The sequence below is a fragment of the Kogia breviceps genome, chromosome 4, assembly GCF_026419965.1.
Source record: "Kogia breviceps isolate mKogBre1 chromosome 4, mKogBre1 haplotype 1, whole genome shotgun sequence".
NCBI lineage: Eukaryota > Metazoa > Chordata > Mammalia > Artiodactyla > Physeteridae > Kogia > Kogia breviceps.
The window spans coordinates 123970005-123990221 of record NC_081313.1 but is presented as its reverse complement, the minus strand read 5'-3'; the positions used below and the strand labels follow the sequence as shown (position 1 = coordinate 123990221).

Genomic DNA, 20217 nt, shown 5'->3' with positions numbered 1-20217 from the left:
TGAACCTTGATTTCTCTGCATTAACTCTGTTACTTCCCTTAGGACAGGCTCTAGATTTTAGTTCTCTCTCAGACCCAACACCTTGCCCAGGCCTGGTGGAGAGCAGGCACTCACAAAGAACAAAATAAACCACTCCCAGGAGATCAACCACGTGCTGGTGCTAAGAGTTCTGCATGTGTTGTCTCTTTTAAAGTTTCCAACCACCTTATGAAGCAGGGTGGTGTTATTTTTCCATTTTATAGATGAGGAAACCGAGGCTCAAGGGGTTAGGTTTTCCAAGCTCGCTGACCCAGCACGTGGTGCCACTCCTGGTGTGTGTACACAGCTGGTGTGCTGCAGTGATTCTTGACACTGTATCCTGCCTCGAGCAGTGTTGAGGCTTGTTGGCCCTCTGGGCTGGGAACAGTGGAGGGGGAGGCAGGAGGGAACCGCAGAAGAAGAGACCATTCTGCTATGACGTCATAGGAATCATCAATTTTACAGGGTAGAGGAGGAAATAGAAAAATGCTCTTGGAGAATGGGACGCATCCGCTTTGCATTGGGCAGGGGCCTGAGATGCCCTCAGGGCCCCGGGGGTGTCACAGTGGGAGCACAGGATGCAGCAGGGTCATAATAATGCTGTCTTCCTCCTGTCTTCCCTCCCATCCCTCTCTTGCAGGGGTGAACTCCTTCATGGTTTACATGGCCTATAAGGATTTGTATCAAGTGTCGAACACAGAGGTAATAACCCATCACTGTGTGCTTTGGGGTCTCTGGATGGCTTTCCTATGGTTGCCGGTGACCTTGGCTCTTTGCACATGAGTTACTGTGGTCAGTGTGGGAGACTGCTGGGCAAGAGAGCTTCCTGAAGTCCTCGCTGTCCATGCTACATTTTAAGTAAGGTAACGGGCAGGATGCCCGGGGCAAGGCAGACAGGGAGCTAAAATTTCAACTGGCAGCAGCTTTCTCAAAATGACAAGAGGAAGGGCGTGTCTAAATCTCCCATCTACCAAACAAACTCTACAGCCCTCGGGAACTCTGGGGAAGTGTAAGTGTTCAGCCCTGTGGGATTAAGGAGGGCCGTCTACTCTTTGGGGTAATCGTACCAGCTTGCCTCTGACTCTCTCCGAAATGCATGGGGTGTGCTTGTTTTATACAAAGCTCAGCTTCTCAGAAGAAATACAGAAAATGAATTCCCCTACCACCTGGCAAGGAGATGAAGGGTGGTCTGCCTGGAGGGGCTAAGAGATAGAGGTTTCAGCTTTTGAGTTAGCTTCTGGCCAGGCTGCAGTGCCTTTCAGGAGTGTTAAGAAGGATTCTGAAGATCTATCTGAGTTCAGTGGGAAGTAATTCCATTTAAAGTGTGTGCAGGAGGCAGAATAGGGGGGTTAGTATCACTCTGTTAGATGTGTTCCCTGTCTGCCTAGGAGACATGCTGGGTTCCTTATATAGACAGTTTCCTAGAGTTCCTTTGGATTAGCACTCCTCTTTGGTTGTGCATGTGTTAGTCTATATTTCTGCCCTAGTCACTTATTTCCTCTGGTTCATCCCATTTATTTTAGCTCTGGCCGTAGTCGTTGGCCCTTGCATGAGATTGCTAAAAGCATTGTGTCTTGTGAATGTGACAAAGACTTATTTCTGTTTCAGCTGTATGAGATCTTCACCTGTCTGGGAGAGCTGGGAGCCATCGCTCAGGTGCACGCTGAGAATGGGGATATCATTGCCCAGGTAACACAGTGCAGCTCCCTGCAGTGCACTTCCTGCTTGGGCTAGGGTCTGCCTCCCATTTATTTTCTCATTTCTTCAGTGTTGCCAGAGCTCTCAGTATGTGCCAGGCACCCTCATAAGTACTCTGCTAAGAACAAAACCTGCCCTCAAGGACCTCACAGTCTAGGAGGAGGAATTATGAGGGCAAATAGACAAGTGAGGGAGAAAGCAGAAGATGCTGGAAAGCAGGGAGCTGTCTGGCCATTCTGGGGAGTCAGAAAAGGCATCCTGGCAGAGGAGGTTTTCAAATTGGGCCATTTAGTGGGAGAGCATTGCTAATTCTGTTTTGAAAATGAGTCCAAGGTACGTGTCATGCTCAGTCCTAAAGAAAAACTCTAAGACAGCATTTTTCAGAAGCTGGAAATCTGATCCAGGACTGCCTGGATCACGGCCTTAGATAATAAAGAATTCAGGTCTTGTGGGGATCAGACATCCCACTGATTTCCTAGAAATCATATTGAGAAACCTGAGGAAAGAGTGATGAAAGCAAGGGCCCCAAGGCCCCAATTGATCATTTGTAAGGAAGCAGAAAGCACTTCCTTCTCCATCTCCTGGGTTGCTTAGTGGGCTAGATGGACAGATGTGTCTTTGCCAGGGTTTTGTTTATCTCAGAAGTGTTCAGGATTGGCTTCCGCTAGGAGGCGGCAGCCAATAAACAGTGTCAGCTCTCTTAGTCCATTTGATAACATTAACAGCAAGAAACCATTATTCATTCTTTTAAGAGTATTTCCTCAGTGCTTTGTGCCAGGCACTAGACTATAGCGGGGAGCCAAAACAGATGCATTCCAGAACTCTTGAGTACTCGGGCTGTGCTTTAGAATGTGGTCGGCAGGGGTGTGGGAACACATTGAGGCCGACCCTCATCTCAGACCCGTCAGCTTCCAACAGCAGGTCCCACCTGGGTAGCACTTCCCACCATGTGCCAGGCCCTGGTCAGGGCTCTCGTATGTTCCCATTTAATCTTCGCCCAAGCCTTTCAAGATGGCGCCCACCGTCTTCCCTGCTTTATAGATGAGAACACTGAGGCTCTAAAGGATGAGGTCACTGGCCCAGGAATCACAACCAGCAACTGGGAGAACACAATCTTAGCTTCTCGGGGGATGTGCCTCAGTGAACAACTTTACCCAGAGATGGTGGAGAAGGGTCCTTCTCCACCAGTCCAGCTGCAGGCTCCCAGAGAGTCAGCACCCCGGCTGTACAGGCTCCAGCTGTTAGGATTTCAGACTCTCAGGGCTGTCTCTCTAGTGGAGGAGGTGAGTTAAGCGTGCAGTTTCCACTCCCTTATGACCGAGAAGGTTAATTAGTGAGGCCCCTGACAGCCTTCTCCCACATCCCCCGCACACCCAGATGATGAAGTCATTTTCCGAAGAGGCTCCAAATGCCTTGCTCCCATGGGAGGCATCCTGGTGGTGGTGGAGCTGGCTCTCCTCCCCATTCTCAAGTTTGCAGTGCAGCAGCCAGACGCCCCAGCCCTCCCTCCAGATGCCCTAGCAATCAGACTCCCTGCTTCTTCATCCTAGCCTCTGTGGAGGCAGATGGGCTCCGACTCACAGCCCCTTTCCAGCTTCCTTTTGAGGCTTCTTAGCACAGAAGTCTGTCTGCTTCCTCACTGCCTCCCCGCCTCCGCCCCACCTTGGGAAGATCTGTTCCCGGTCAGGAAAAGAATAAGGGCATTTTTCCATTTGGATGAGTTTCGTGTATGTGTTTATTAAATTCAGCTCAAGCTGAAAGATTTTATCACGTTGTTTATTTAAATGAAGGCAGATGCTATACTCGGAGTTTTTGCTACACTTTATGCAAAGTGACTAAAGAGCAAGAAGAAATATTTTCTAAACGTACCAACAAGGGACATTTTCACAAGTTTCAAGCTGGCAGGGCAGTCGGAGAGTACAGCGTATTTAGCCTTTCGTCCAACGAATATCTACTGAGTGCCTACTATGTGCCAAACCTTGGAGGGGGAAGGTGAAAAAGACAGGGTCACTTTCCTCATGGAGCAATCGAAACTGTGATGTAATTACAGCAGCGATCGGTGCCTCTAGTTGCCCACACCTCCCCCACCCATGTCAGGTGGCACCCATGGGTCTTTACATGTTATTCTTAACCTTCCAGCTGTAGGGACACCGTGGCTTTGCGAATAGGCCATCCCAACGTGAGCAGTGCACTAGAATCACCCGTGGAGCTTAAGGAACGATCCCTGGGATTCTCCGAGTTCTGGAGATCCAGATTCGGGAGGTCATAGAGAGCTCAGTCAGGTGTATTATGGAAAGGTTGCCCTGGTGATTGGAATGTGCTTGGAGACCATTGTTCGAGCGAGTTTCATCCTGTGCGTTGTCCCAGCACTTTTGGACCAGATAGGAAAGAGATTGTCGTGTAAGATGGAAGATGCTTTAGTTGGACACCTCAACCCTTGTGTGACTTCACGAGGCAGTTCAGAATCAGAAGTCACCAGAGTTTGGAAGAAATTGTATTTAATCTAAGCTTTGATACATGGAACAGGAAGAATGAAAAGTGGAGGTACTTTGCTGGAAGTATCAGCCTCTGACCTTTGGTCCAGTTATGTCAAGCTAGAGGCAGTGACCACTTTACTTCTGGTGGCTGCTGATAGTATATGCACCTTCCTTCCTCCTCCTCTTTAAAAAATGTACGTGAATTAAAAAAACAAAAACAAAAACAAAAAAAGAGTTCTTCTTTTCCAGGGCGAAGGGATCCCTTACTTTCTAAGTGTCTCATAGTTTCTAGGTGAGACAAAGCCTCGTTCAGCTCACTCCCTCCTTCATCTCCTGTATCACCAGCGCGAGGTTCCTAGGAAATGGCCTCAGTGCTTGAGTGTGAATGCCTGCAAAACTGCAGATCTGCTGCAGAGGAGTTGTGCCAGCTCCCATTAGCCCAGCCTCCTGCTTCCAGAAAGCTGGCTGGGTCTGAGGAAGTTAGCCATCAGCTATGAGGGCTAGAGAGCTCTGCCACATCCACAGCCTAGTTAAATCGAATTTGACCAAAAGGCTAAGTCAGGTAATGCTGTTTAGAGGCATGATTTAGTCTGGTGAAATTCTGAATCTGCTTATTATAGCCGAACATTTAAAGCATGAGAAAGCCTGAGGGGCTTATTAAAATACAGAATCCTAGAACTTATCTCATATATTCTGACTTGGTAGACCTGGGTAAGGCTAGACATCTGCACTTTTACAAAAGCAACTCAGCAGATTCTGATGCAGGTGGTGGATGGAGCAGACTTTGAGAAACAGAGCAGGAAACTGTAAGCTCCGTGAAGTTAATTCAAGTGTGTAACCTGGAGCCTCTCCCAGAGCAGGTACTCGATAACATCTTGTTGAATGGACGGGTTTCAAAATGCATGAATGAATAAACAAACGAGTTAAGCAGTGTCCTTTCAGAGTTGTCTGCCTCTGAAAGAAATGAAGAATGAGTGAGCTGGTGCGACTTTTGACGTGTAATGGACAAAAAACTTGATACTTTGACAGACTGTTGTCCTTTTAATAAAAAAAAAAGCCACCCCTAAAGGTTCTTTTCTTCTTTTAGTTAAGACTCTACCCTGTTTTGTAATTCCAGATATAGAATTAACAAATTTGTTCAACATCTCCATTTGATGCTTTTTTTCCCCTTGAACACATCTTTAGATTAGAATATACCAGCTTAACTTTTTCAAACCTTGGTTGAGCTAATATAAAAACTCTTCTCTATTCTTTTCTCATTCTAGGAGCAAACCCGGATGTTGGAAATGGGGATAACTGGCCCAGAAGGCCATGTACTGAGCAGACCAGAGGAGGTAATTTTCAGGAGGATGGAGTAGGGGAGAGGGGTGGAGGGAGAGAAGCAGTAGCAATGGAGGCTCTTTTTTTTTTTTTAGCCTCATCTTCCAGGAGACTCTCGGTCATCGCAGCAGCCTGGTTTATGGCCTGCTGCCCATTTTACATTGTAGTGTTTGCATTCAGCTCCCCCTTCATTGGCACACACACATAAGGTGTGTGAACAAACATCTCTGAAAGTTGGTGGGACCCTGTGAATACCAGACAGAAACTGGAACATTTCTTTCAAAGACCACGTCTGACTGACCCAACTCAAGGCCCCTGAGGAAATTAGAAAGGGTCCCTAATCTCTCTAAAGACAGTACAAGTCGGAGGGTGTTGCACAGTTACTCAGTAGGAGTGGTAAATAACTAAATCCTTTCTTAATCATGTGAATCTCAGAGGTTTCCACTATTCCTTTATTCCATATAATGAGTCCTGCACAATATCAGCCATATGGACAGGGGGCCGGATGGGTTTGTCATAGACATTATATCTGTTGATTTGTGTATGGTGATGAGGACATCCAGGTACGTTTTTCCCATGTGTAATATGAATGCTGATTAGCATCAGTGCTTAGGAGCTGAAGAGCCAATGAATGGAAACTAGCGGCTGATTCCACGTCTCTGGGCTGTCAGCAACTTCAGCTGCTGGCACAGGCCCGGAGCTGGGAATGGGCTGCCCATATGGCTGACAGCACATTGGCTTTGGGAGATCAGCCTGGGTCTGGCACCTGCAGCAGATTCCAGGCCCTCCATGTCAACAAAGCAAATCCGTTCCTGTTGTATCATCCCAAGCTCCATACTCTACTACAGGTAGAAGAAGGAGCCAGAACCAGAAATCACAGTATTCCCGTTGGCCGTCTCTGTTAGGATCTTTTTATTTTATTTTATTTTATTTTATTTTGCGGTACGCGGGCCTCCCACTGTTGTGGCCTCTCCCATTGCGGAGCACAGGCTCCGGACGCACAGGATCAGCGGCCATGGCTCATGGGCCCAGCCGCTCTGCGGCATGTGGGATCTTCCCGGACCGGGGCATGAACCTGTGTCCCCTGCATCGGCGGGTGGACTCTCAACCACTGCACCACCAGGGAAGCCCTGTTAGGATCTTTTTTAAAAAGAAAATGTAGCACACATAGAGAAAACTGTTCCTATCATAAAGGAATGGATTTTCCCAAACTGAACACACTTGTGTAACTAGCACCCAATTGGAGAAACAGAACATTATTAGCACCCTAGAAGCTCCATTGTGTTTAATGATATTTTTGTTGCCTATTGAAATAATTTATAATTGTGTGATCAAGGTTACAGTCACAGCCCTCCAGAAAAGTCCGTCTCCTTAATACCAGGTCCCTTCTTTGGAATATTTGCCTATACCCAGTACTATGCTCATTGCACTTAATGGAGATAACGGTTATCCTTGCTCCAGTCTTGGTATTATCATTACATAAAGAAGCAGGAGCTCAGAGAGATTAAGCCACTGACCATCACAGTTGAAGGACTGGAAAATTGTTTACCCTGTGTGAATAGGCCAGGGTGAACAGCACTGTTTGTGAAACTTTCCTTCAATGCTGTTCACTGTGGAGAAGTCCTGGCAAGATCGATTTCTGCCGCAGCAGCCAGGGGATTTCTGAGCAGAGTCTATTTTTGTTCCTTGGTTTGTTTTTCCAACCCCCCCCCCCACAACCCTACTCTCCTCCTGTTCCCATCTCCTTTTTAGTAAAAAGCCTCTCAGCTGCAGATCTCGACAACACTGGAAGCCCTTTTGGGTGAAGTTGGAGGGTGATGTAACCTTCCAAAGATAGTCATGTTGTCAAGGTGCTGAAAACCGTGCGGTGCTTGTGGGTGGGGGTGGGTGGGGGGGTGGGAATGAGATCAAAGGGGCCGGGACTGCAGTCGTGGAGGAGCTGGAGTGGTCAGCACAGGCATGAAGAAGGAGGCATGGGTGCAGGAGGGGCAGCCCCTCTTCAATTCAAAGCACACCTAGATAGCATCTGGAGTAATGCTGTTCAGAGAGCTGAAGCCGAGGCTTGGAGACAGCCACTCTGACATCTGGGTGCTTCAGGAACGTGGCCACATTCACCTGTGCTTGGGGCTCCAGGACCTTGATCTCACCACGTGGAACAAAGTGCAGCTTGGGGGATGCTAGCTGGACCAGCCAAGTTCTTACAGCCTTTCTCCTAAGTCACACTGACCAAGGGCAGTGACTGGTTTGCGTTTTACAAACACTGGGCATGTATCTGCAAGCTATTTTTGATATTTTTTTAAAGTGTTGGGCTGCATGGCTAACCAGAGGGTCATATCCATCCAAAAAGGAGCTGTTGTTGATTGAAAGGAAAAACGCCAGCTTGTCTGCATTGGGCTGAATTGGACTAATTCGGGCTTTGGGTAGTAATGCAGGCTCTCCCGCCGGTCGGAAGGTGTCATCGGCAATACAACCAATAGCCAGCCTTCAAGGAACACTTGCCTTGTTCCAGGATTGAGTTAATTGCCTTACAAGGATGAACTCTGTTAATTCTCTGAACAGCTCTGTGTGTCAGGTCCTATTATTATCCCCGCTTTATGGACCAGGAAGCTGAGTCTTTGGGAAGTTGTGTAACATCCCTGAGATCACCTGGCTGCTAAGTGGCAGAACCAGAACACAGATCCAGCTCATGAGAGAGGCTGAGCTCTAAGGTCTTGCTTTGTTAATAAAATAAGGGAAGATTTACTATTTCTTACTCATTTAATTCAACTGGGTCGGTTAGAGTATTTGAAAACATGAATTCTACATTAGGGTGGGCTGGAGGAAATCCGTGATAAAGGAAATCTTTGTGTTGAGAAGCCTGGGAATTATTAGTGTAAGAAATGCCTGTGGGAACAAACCCATCACTGACCACACATTGCTGCAGGAAGGACTTAATGCCTAGTTGCCTTCACTGGTTATTTATACATACTGGTGTCGGGATATTGTATTTTGCCAGAGATTCTGCTCTAGGCAAATTGGGGAGCAAAGACTTCCATCACATGTGGCCTTTGTGATAACCACAGGGAGAGGAGAGAATAGGCCAAGGGAAAACTCTAGCTATGCTGATGCAGCGCCCACTCTGGCCAGACACTGCTCTCACCCCACTGTCCCCTGCTACACCCTCCCTATCTCCACTTCTTTTTTTAATTTTTAATTTTTATTGGCGTATAGTTGATTTCATTACAGAGTATCGAGTGGAGTTCCCTGTGCTATACTGTAGGTCCTTATTAGTTAGCTATTTTATATATAATAGTGTGTTTATGTCAATCCCAATCTCTCAATTTACCGTTCCCTTCCCCCCACCCCTGGTAACCATTTCTATGTCTGTGACTCTATTTCTATTTTTAAAATAAGTTCATTTGTACCATATTTTTAGATTCCACATTTAAGTGATATCATATGATGTTTGTCTCTCTCTGACTTACTTCACTTACGATAATTTCTAGGTCCATGATAATCTCTAGGTCCATCCTTGTTGCTGCAAATGGCATTATTTCATTCTTTTTTATGGCTGAGTAATATTCCATTTTGTGTGTGTGTGTGTGTGTGTGTGTGTGTGTGTGTGTGTGTGTGTGTGTGTGTATACCACATCTTCGTTATCCATTCATCTGTCGATGGACATTTAGGTTGCTTCCATGTCCTGGCTGTTGTGAATAGTGCTGCAATGAACATTGGGGTTCATGTATCTTTTTGAATTATGGTTTTCTCTGGATATACGCCCAGGAGTGGAATTGCTGGATCATATGGTAACTCTATTTTTAGTTGTTTAAGGAACCTCCATACTGTTCTCCATAGTGGCTGTACCAATTTACATTCCCACCAACAGTGAGAAGGGTTCCCTTTTCTCCACACCCTCTCCAGCATTTATTGTTTGTAGGTTTTTTGATGATGTCCATTCTGACCAGTGTGAGGTGATACCTCATTGTAGTTTTGATTTGCATTTCTCTGATAATTAGTGATGTTGAGCATCTTTTCATGTGTCTGTTAGCCATCTCTATGTCTTCTTCAGAGAATGTCTGTTTAGATCTTCTGCTCATTTTTGATAGGGTTGTTTGTTTTTTTGACATAGAGCTGCATGAGCTGTTTGTATATTTTGGAGATCCCTTGTCAGTCACTTCGTTTGCAAATATTTTCTTCCTTTCTGTGGGTTGTCATTTTGATTTGTTTATGGTTTCCTTTGCTGTGCAGAAGCTTTTAAATTTAATTAGGTCCCATTTTTTAATTATTTTTTAAAATGTTCATCACTCTAGGAGGTGGATCAAAAAAGATATTGCTGCGATTAATGTCAAAGTGTGTTCTGCCTCTGTTTTCCTCTAAAAGTTTTGTAGTGTCCAGCCTTATATTTAGGACTTTAATCCATTTCGAGTTTATTTTTGTGTTTGGTGTTAGGGAGTGTTCTAATTTCATTCTTTTACATGGAGCTGTCCAGTTTTCCCAGCACCACTTATTGACGAGACTGTCTTTTCTCCATTGTATATCCTTGTCTCCTTTGTTGTAGATTAGTTGACCATAGGTGGGTGGGTTTAATCTCTGGGCTGATCTCCACTTTTGAGAAGCCCAGTAGAGCAACACAGCTGGGAAGCTCTAGTTCTCAGGTTTGGATCCAGGGCGTCTAACTGCAGATCTACCAGGCTTTTAACCCCTGTGCAGCACTGCATTCTCAGTTTGTAGAGACAGGGGAGTGGTACTTTGAGAGGTTCGTGCTCCTCTTGACTCCTGGGGACTTTTTTTTGCAGCTGGAAGCTGAGGCTGTGTTCCGTGCCATCACCATTGCCAGCCAAACCAACTGTCCTCTCTACGTCACGAAGGTCATGAGTAAGAGCGCAGCTGACCTCATCTCGCAAGCCAGGAAAAAAGGTGATTTGTGCTCCGAAGATCTCAGAGCCCCTAACAAGCCATGTGGCTCCTTTCCCTTGGCTGTCCTGTGTAAATGGTGCCTATTTTGCTCATTGCCTTTTGCTCTCAGGGAAGCCCCTCATCCTTGTTAGCCCACTGGATCCTTTCTGTATCCTGTGTGGATGGCAGGATCCCAGATTTCTTCTACTTGGCAGATGAGTAAACTGAGGCTCAGGAAGGGTAAGTGGTCTGCCCGAGATGACACAGCTTGAATCAGTTCTTTGGAGAATTGGTGCATCTCTTTTCCTCCCTGCGATCTTTCACTGTCAGTTCATGTTATCTGAACTTTATAAATGGACATATTAATGAAGATTATATTTGGTGCAGCAAAGCCCCTACTCAAATGGACTTAAACGAGTAAATTATTGGTTGAGGGTGTTTCAGGCATGGTTGGATCAAGGGGTTTCAACACTGATATTAGGGCTCTATCACTGTTACTCCTTTCTGGACTCTGCTTTCCTCTCTTTTCAGTATGAACAATGACAAGAATAAATGCTAAGAGCTGCTCTTGTCCTCCACACTTGGTGGGGGCATGGTGAGGGAGTAGAGAACATCTTTTCCCATAGCTCAAGCAAAAGTCCCCAGGAACACAGCCATTGCCTTGGCTTGGGTCGTGGGCTCATCTCTGAACCAATATCTGCTCCGGAGATGGTGTAATTGATCGGCCAGGGTTGAGGGCAGAGTACAGGGAGGAGGTCCCACGCCCTGTGCCACGCAGGGTAGCACAGGTTATTTCAGAGAAGGAATTGAATGGGTCTCCAAAGGACGTCCAGCGGTGTGGCCTTCATGACCCGGCTCTGTGCCCGTGGCCTTCTGACTTACACTTCTTTTCTCCACAGCTGTTAACTCGGCTTCCTTTGCTCGCCTCGTGCTAAGCTCAAGTTTACCCTCATTTCAAAACTTGCTTTCCTGCTTTCCGTTCTTGTCCTCAGTGACACACTAATGGGCTCACTTGTGAACAGAGAGTGGTTGAGACGCAGGAGCCGTAGGGCTCTGCGTTTGGTTGGGAGGGAGGATTTCCTAGGCCCGGCTGTATGATTGTGACTGCCGTGTGCCAGTGGGACCAAGCTGAATGATTCATCTACCAAACCCAGAACTGGTCTGTAAAACTCCACATGTGAGTGACTGGGGCGGCTAAAAATAGTCCCAGCTGACTGATGGCCGGGTGTTCGGCTGCCTGGCCTTCTGGCAAACGGGACCCTTTTCTTACGGGAGGGGAATCTCCCTAATTGCCCTGACAGCCTTTCTAGCTGGCTGATTCTGGGGCACCACCTGCCTTACCCTGCTCACGGGAAGCCTGCTGTTTTCTCGCTCGGCTTTTAAGTGTCTCCATATGATATGGCCTGGCTGCTTCACTGCGTATGAGTCATCAGGACAGAACCACGAAAGAAGCCCAGTGCTGCTTACCCGTTCCTGAAGGAGGGAAAAAGGAAAAGAAAAGTGCACGGGGATATCTCCACTCCTCTCCCCATGGCCACCTACTATCCCCATCCTCTCATGCCTCCTGCTGATGGCCACATCTGGCTTGGGACCCATTCTCGGATGACCTGGGGGCTTCAAAGACAGTGTGTTTCAATTATATGCTGGGTCTTATTTTAAGTTCCACGTAGAAAAATTCCTCACCCTTAGCCTTCTGGCTCGTGACTCTCTGGCAAGGAGAACTAGTACAGCTGTGTCTCCAGGGTGGAAGGGAGGCATTATTTTAGTGATGAAAAACCGGCTGCTGAGATGGAAGCCAATAAACATCTCATGAACCGTCATTCTCAGGGAAGGAGTCAAGAGCATTCAGAGCAGGAAGACAGTGTATGGCAGGGTTCACTCTACCCTCTGGACCAGGGGACTGTTTAAGCCCCAGGGTGTTTAATCCTCAAGTGCTCGTCAGCATCTCTGCACGGCTGCTCAGAATCAACATTAGGAATTTCAATTTAATGAGGACCAACTGTATGCCCTGCATTGAGGGAAATAGTTTAACTGTATTATTATGTAGAATTCACAAAGCACCAGGAGAAACTGGCATTTATTATCACCATTTTTCAGATGAGGAAATTGAAGCACATCTTGTCCAGAATCTCCCAGCTTGGAGAGCTAGTCTCCAAATCCAATTGTGTCAATAATATAATTACAATCTCTACTTATTCTAGTCTTCCATCTAAAGAGTCCACAGGGAGAGGTCTTTTACTTTTAAGGTTGTATTTCTCTTAATAGTACTTGAATGCTTGCCTTGACTTTCATTTCTTCATTTCTTTGTAGTCCCATACGCTTTAGTTTGGTAAATAGTTTTGGAGAGTCCTTGAAATTCTCTTTAGTCCGGTGTGGATCCTTTTCACTGCCACCCCAAAGAGCAGGGCTGTCCTATATGAATCATTGCCATTGCGTCCTTCTTTTGCCCATGGCAGACGTCACAAATCAATCATGAGCCTTTTCTAGTGAGACCAGAAGCATATTTAGAATTCTTCCCAACACAGAAATCCAGGCAACTAAGACCAATTGATTGGAGTTGAAGCAAGGCAAAACCTGTAATCCTAGCCATAGAGCCTTCTTAAACTTCCACCTTGTGGGGAACTTGAATGTGGAAGATGGACGACCAAACTTAAAGAAGCCAAGGGCTGCACAGGAATCGTTAGCCCAAGATTCTGGCACAGAGAAACTTGGTACCAACCCACCTTCTATGAGATAGCGATTGCCTTCTGTATCACTATCCCTTCTTTCAGAAGCTCAGTTTAGATCAGCCTATGTCCCAGTATCCTTCCTCCCCTCTCCTTAGTTTGGACATTCCAGCCTCTCCTTCTAGACACAGGGTCCGGGAAGCTAACCTCAGCTTTGCTGTGTCCCTGGTTGTTGGGTGTCCTTGAGCAAATCACTCATTGCCTTAGGTTAAGGAGTAACAAACATGATGCAAATAAGATGTGTCTTCCTCAGGAATTGGTTTTACTTTGTGGAACCAAAGCATGTCTTTGCGACAGCAGGATGTAGCAGTTCCCAGTGATGTGGGCACATATGGGGCTTTGGGCTTCTACAGTGGGGAAGAGTAAGAGGTGTAAAAGAAATCACATTTGCTTAGCGTCTCTTATGTGCCAGACACTTTGTGTATGCCAAACCTTTCATTTTCACAAGGCTGAGAAGTAGACATCGTCTTATTTCATCAATTCCAGGACCTATTTATTCCACATTTTAACATTTCTGAAATGAAGATGAATCTTCCAATTAATATATATATATATATATATATATATATATATATTTTTTTTTTTTTTTTGCCTCAAATGTTAATTTGCCTCAGAATTTGAGAATTGATGCTGCATCTTGCAATCAGTGGCTTCTACAGAATACAGAATCGTTCCCATTTAGAAGAGAGAAAAACAGAGGCTTAGAAAAGTGGGGGAACATGGGCTTGAACCCAGGCCTGCCTGACTCCAGAGCCTCAGCCTTGAGTAGGCTTAGGGGCTATGATTATCTAAGCCTGGCCCAGGGCAGCACATACGTTATATCACCCATTGCCTCTGTCCTACCTGTTCCAGGAAACGTGGTCTTTGGGGAGCCCATCACCGCCAGCCTGGGCACAGATGGGACCCATTACTGGAGCAAGAACTGGGCCAAGGCGGCTGCGTTTGTGACATCCCCACCTCTGAGTCCTGACCCAACCACCCCTGACTACATCAACTCCTTGCTGGCCAGGTTGGTGCAGAATGACAAGTAGTGGGCATTGTGTGGAGGCATCTTGGGAACGATGGGATGAGGACTGGAGCCGCCCATCCATCAGCTAGACTAGAGTCTGCAGTGAGGAAAAAACGTCGAGAATTCCCCTGCAGTGTTGAGCACAGATGACAGGCTCTTCCCTATCGTATTTTAATAGATACTACAGTGATCATATTAGTAATGGTAACAGCAGTTAATACATATCGTATGTCAAGCACTAGGGTGAGATTGCACGTGTGGTCTCATTGTTCCTCATAACAACGCTGTGAGTGAGGCACGAGCATCACCATTTTACAGACTGAGCAACTGAGGGTCCGGGAAACAAAATCATTTGCCCAGTTTTGATGATCACCTAACCAAAATTACAGGGAGACTAGTTTGCTACTGCCCTCTGTGGATAAGTCCCATCCCTCCTTTGGGTCCTTTTTGTTACACAAGAGGTGATCTAATCCCACCCCCTCATTTCCCCGATAGGGTAACTGAGCCCTAGGGAGGGGAAGAAATTCACCCAAGTTCGCATAGTCGGCAAGAGGGAGAATAAGGATTCCAAACTCAAGTCACGGCACTCCACGTGCTTACCCTAGACCCTCATCTCTGGGCCCCTGCGGTGCCTCTAGCCTCCCCGTTCACATGGAGTTTTTCTCCTTTGCCAGTGGGGACCTGCAGCTCTCCGGGAGTGCCCACTGCACCTTCAGCACTGCCCAGAAGGCCATAGGGAAGGACAACTTCACAGCCATTCCCGAGGGCACCAATGGTGTGGAGGAGCGGATGTCTGTCATCTGGGACAAGGCCGTGGTAAGCATCAAGGTCATAGGAGGGCATCCAGGGCCAGATCAGAGCCTCCTGCCACTGTTCCTCTTTGCCCTTTGATGAGGGTGCTGGGGGTACAGATGAGGCCTCATACCTGCTCAGGTGGCTCTGGAGCCAGGTGGCTCAGGTGGTTTGGGAACGTCCCTTCTAGAGTGATGAATCCTGGGGCCTGAGGTTCTGAGGAGGCCTCCTCTAGATTGTTAAGGGCTAGGAACCAGAAACACAGATCATTTGTCTGATGGTATGAACGATCTGTGCTTAAAATAATAGTGAATTAAAAATTCTTTTTGTTCGGAGGGTTTTATTATCTCTTTTGAAAAGGTTGGATATAACCCTTTGAAATGATAAGCAAGGGGTCTGTGACTAAGACTCAAGTCATTTGCTCACCGAGGAGTGGTGTGTGGTCATCCAGGCTGTACAGGTGATTGTCTGTCAAAGTCTTCTGGCAAAGTGGCCAGGTTTTATTTTCCTTGTTTAACATCACAGAAGCTGAAAAAAAAAAAAAAAGTCATGCAAATGAAGTCTTCCTAAGATTTGAGTAAAATTAATAAATAACTCATTATTAAGTTGATCACTTCCCTCTGTTTTATTTTTAAAACTGTAAAGACACTCATTTTAGAGCCAAATAGAGTACATATCTACACAGTGTAATCCAAGTTTCCCTTTTCTTGGCTCCCAGGAAGCTCAAAACTAGATTTTAAACTAAATTCTTCTTTCCTTACCCAAGTTGTTTTGTGAAGGGGGAAAGTATAAATATTTTTTGTCTCTTCTCTTACAAACTTAGATTTTTTTGGTCTTTCTTTTACATTGTTATCTAATTATGAATGTGTATATGTATTTATCTTGGCACTAACTGGAACTGTTAAAAAATAATATATATTTAAAAATTACCAACATGATACATGCTCAGTAAAGAACATTTGGAAACTACAGAAAAGTACACACATGAAAGAAAACAAAACTCACTTATAATCCCACAACCCAGGAATAACAATTGTTATCATTTGGGTGAGGTTCTTCCATATTTATCCTCTGCCCATGCAAATACAAACATATTATCTGAGATATGGGCTCATAATTACATTTGTTTTTACTGTGAACTGTCTGTAATCCCTTTTGGAGTTAGAAGGGGTAAATAAGTATGTAAATGTATGTACATGTCCAGAAAAAAATGCATACTTCCAGAGCAGTCACTTCCATCTTCTTTATCTTTCTTTTTTTCTTTTTTTTTTGAGAAGGATAAGTGTTAGCTCTTCTCTAAATGTTTGATAGAATTCAACTGTGAAGCCATCTGGTCCTGGACTTTTGTTTGTTGGAAAATTTTTGATCACAGTTTCAATTTCATTACTTGTGATTTGTCTGTTCATATTTTCTATTTCTTCCTGGTTCAGTCTTGGAAGGTTATACCTTTCTAAGAATTGGTCCATTTCTTCCAGGTTGTCCAATTTATTGGCATAGAGTTGCTTGTACTAGTCTCTTAGGATGCTTTGTATTTCTGCAGTGTCTGTTGTAACTTCTCATTTTTCACTTCTAATTTTATTGATTTGAATCCTCTCCCTCTTTTTTTTGATGAGTCTGGCTAATGTTTATCAATTTTGTTTATCTTCTCAAAGAACCAGCTTTTAGTTTTATTGATCTTTGCTATTGTTTTCCTTGTTTCTGTTTCATTTATTTCTGCTCTGATCTTTATGATTTCTTTCCTTCTACTAACTTTGGGATTTGTTTGTTCTTCTTTCTCTTGTTCCTTTAGGTGTAAGGTTAGATTGTTTATTTGAGATTTTTCTTGTTTCTTGAGGTAAGATTGTATTGCTATAAACTTCTCTCTTAGAACTGCTTTTGCTGCATCCCATAGGTTTTGGATCGTTGTGTTTTTTGTTGTCACTTGTCTGTAGATATTTTTTTATTTCCTCTTTGATTTCTTCAGTGATCTTTCGGTTATTTAGTAAGGTATTGTTTAGCCTCCATGTGTTTTGTGTTTTTTACATTTTTTTCCCTGTAATTGATTTCTAATCTCATAGTGTTGTGGTTGGAAAAGATGCTTGACATGATTTCAGTTTTCTTAAATTTACCAAGGCTTGATTTGTGACCCAAGATGTGATCTATCATGGAGAATGTTCCCTGTGAACTTGGTAATAAGAAAGTGTAATCTGCTGTTTTCAGATGGAATGTCCTATAAATATCAATTAAATCTATCTGGTCTGTTGTGTCATTTAAAGCTTGTGTTTCCTCATTAAGTTTTTTATCTGGATGATCTGTCCACTGGTGTAAGTGAGGTGTTAAAATCCCCCACTATTATTGTGTTACTGTCTATTTCCTCTTTCATAGCTGTTAGCATTTGCCTTATGTATTGCGGTGATCCTATGTTGGGTGCATACATATTTATAATTGTTATGTGTTCTTCTTGGATTGATCTCTTGATCATTATGTAGTGTCCTTCCTTGTCTCTTGTAACATTCTTTATTTTAAAGTCTATTTTATCTGATATGAGTATTGCTACTCCAGTTTTCTTTTGATTTCCATTTGCATAGAAAATCTTTTTCCATCCCCTCACTTTCAGTCTGTATGTGTCCCTAGGTCTGAAATGGGTCTCTTGTAGACAGCATATATATAGGTCTTGCTTTTGTATCCATTCAGCAAGCCTGTGTCTTTTGGTTGGAGCATTTAATCCATTCACATTTAAGGGAATTATCAATATGTATGTTCCTATTACCATTTTCTTAATAATTTTGGGTTTGTTTTTGTAAGTCCTTTTCTTCTCTTGTGTTTCCCACTTAGAGAAGTTCCTTTAGCATTTGTTGTAGAGCTGGTTTGGTGGTGCTGAATTCTCTTAGCTTTTGCTTGTCTGTAAAGCTTTTGATTTCTCCGTCGAATCTGAATGAGATCATTGACGGTTAGAGTAATCTTGGTTGTAGGTTTTCCCCTTTCATCACTTTAAATATATTGTGCTTCTGGCTTGTAGAGTGTCTGCTGAGAAATCAGTTGTTAACCTTATGGGAGTTCCCTTGTATGTTCCCTTGTATTTGTCGTTTTCCCCTTGTTGCTTTTAATAATTTTTCTTTGTCTTTAATTTTTGTCAATTTGATTACTATGTGGCGTGGCATGTTTCTCCTTGGGTTTATCCTGCCTGGGACTCTCTGTGCTTCCAGGACTTGGGTGGCTCTTTCCTTTCCCATGTTAGGGAAGTTTTCAACCATAATCTTTTCAAATATTTTCTCAGGTCCTTTCTCTCTCTCTTCTCCTTCTGGGACCCCTATAATGTGAATGTTTGTGCATTTAATGTTGTCCCAGAGGTCTCTCAGGCTGTCTTCATATCTTTTCATTCTTTTTTCTTTCTTCTGTTCCATGGCAGTGAATTCCACCATTCTGTCTTCCAGGTCACTTCTCCGTTCCTCTGCCTCAGTTATTCTGCTATTGATTCCTTCTAGTGTATTTTTCATTTCAGTTACTCTATTGTTCATCTCTGTTTGTTTGTTCTTTATTTCTTCTAGATCTTTGTTAAACATTTCTTGCATCTTCTCGATCTTTGCCTCCATCCCTTTTCCAAGGTCCTGGATCATCTTCACTATCATTATTCTGAATTCTATTTCTGGAAGGTTGCCTATCTCCACTTCATTTAGTTGTTTTTCTGGGGTTTTACCTTGTTCCTTCCTCTGGTCCATAGTCCTCTGCCTTTCCGTTTTGTCTGTCTTTCTGTGAATGCGGTTTTTGTTTCACAGGCTGCAGGATTGTAGTTCTTCTTCGTCACTTCCATCTTAAGCCATGCATTTAACCATTTTCCCTGGGTGATGGTGACAGCCCCGCTGATCCTGTAGCTTGCTGGGTGGACTTCTGTGCTCACCACCTCAGAGGTCCCTCTTTGTATATGTGGGCCTTTGTGGTCCCCCTGCTCTGAGCTCAGAAGCCCTAGATGGACCATTTTGTGTGTGTACGTTTCAACAGGCCACAGGGAAGATGGATGAAAATCAGTTCGTGGCCGTGACAAGCACAAATGCTGCCAAGATCTTCAACCTGTATCCCCGCAAGGGAAGAATATCTGTGGGCTCTGACAGTGACCTGGTGATCTGGGATCCAGATGCTGTCAAGATCGTCTCTGCCAAGAACCACCAGTCGGTAAGACCTGAGCAGGTGGGAGTGGAACAGAGTGGGGAACGTGGGCAGGGAACATGGTTGCCAGAGACGTGTGTTTGTGGTGAACCAGGATAGTCAGGCAGGGACGTGTTGCAATAACAAACCATCCCCAATTCCCAGGGACTTAAAACCTCAACAGTTTCTTTCACACTCCTGCTTTCCAAAATGGGTCGGCAAAGGAGAGGGGCTCTGCCATCACAGTCACTCAGGGTTGGGGGCTGGTAGAGGCACCAACTCTACACGTGCTATGATTGCTGAGGTTGGGGACCAGGACATGGCTCTGAAAGCTTTTCTGAGATATCACTTCCTCTCACCCTGCACTGGCCAGAGCCAGGCCGGAGGCCATACTTTACTTCAGGAGGTGAGGAAGTACAAGGATACCTAGTGCCTAGAAGGAGAAAGAATGGGAAAAAAATTGGTGAACAGCTCTGATGACTTCCTCATGAGGAGTTCCATGTGAAAAATGATAGTTAAAGCCCGGTACGTAACAGAAAGGGTTTTAAAAATACAGTGCTTGTTAGTAAAAAGAGTATTTTTCAAGCACTTATGTTTCAGGCACTGTGCTTTTTTTTTTTTTCGGTACATGGGCCTCTCACTGCCGTGGCCTCTCCCATTATGGAGCACAGGCTCTGGGACGCGCAGGCTCAGCGGCCATGGCTCACGGGCCCAGCCACTCTGCGGCATGTGGGATCTTCCCGGACCGGGGCACGAACCCCCATCCCCTGTATTGGCAGGCAGACTCTCAACCACTGTGCCACCAGGGAAGCCCCAGGCACTGTGCTTTTAACTTGTTGAATCTTTGTAACAGTCTTCTTCAGGTAGGCACTATTATTAAGGAAGTGGAGATGCAGAGATTAAATAATTTATGCAGCAAGTAAATGGTGAGGCTAGGATTCAAACCCAGATAACTTGACCCAAACTGATATCCTTAACCACTTTTCAATAATGCCTTGCACTTATTGAATAAATGAAGGAGGTAGGGAAGAAGCCCATTTTGGGTGGTAGTGGCCTTTGCTTCAACATTGTGTCATATTACATTGTTTAATTTTGAGCTAGTGAGGATTTAAGGGTCATGTAACCCATCTATCCAGTACAAGATGGCAAACATACACCATCTCTGGTAGTTATCCACCTT

The 20217-nt window shown here is 44.8% G+C and overlaps 1 protein-coding gene across 2 annotated transcripts in view; it reads left to right on the top strand.

The window, feature by feature from the left end:
• The window catches only part of DPYSL3 (dihydropyrimidinase like 3), a 115513-nt gene that overhangs the window by 86623 nt on the left and 8673 nt on the right, over positions 1 to 20217 (top strand). For both annotated transcript variants that reach the window (XM_059063012.2, XM_059063013.2), the window contains exons 5-11: positions 659 to 720; positions 1627 to 1707; positions 5459 to 5527; positions 10289 to 10409; positions 13967 to 14123; positions 14798 to 14939; positions 18894 to 19064. In XM_059063012.2, the coding sequence (XP_058918995.1) occupies positions 659 to 720; positions 1627 to 1707; positions 5459 to 5527; positions 10289 to 10409; positions 13967 to 14123; positions 14798 to 14939; positions 18894 to 19064 (803 nt within the window). The remainder of the gene's footprint in view (positions 1 to 658; positions 721 to 1626; positions 1708 to 5458; positions 5528 to 10288; positions 10410 to 13966; positions 14124 to 14797; positions 14940 to 18893; positions 19065 to 20217) is intronic.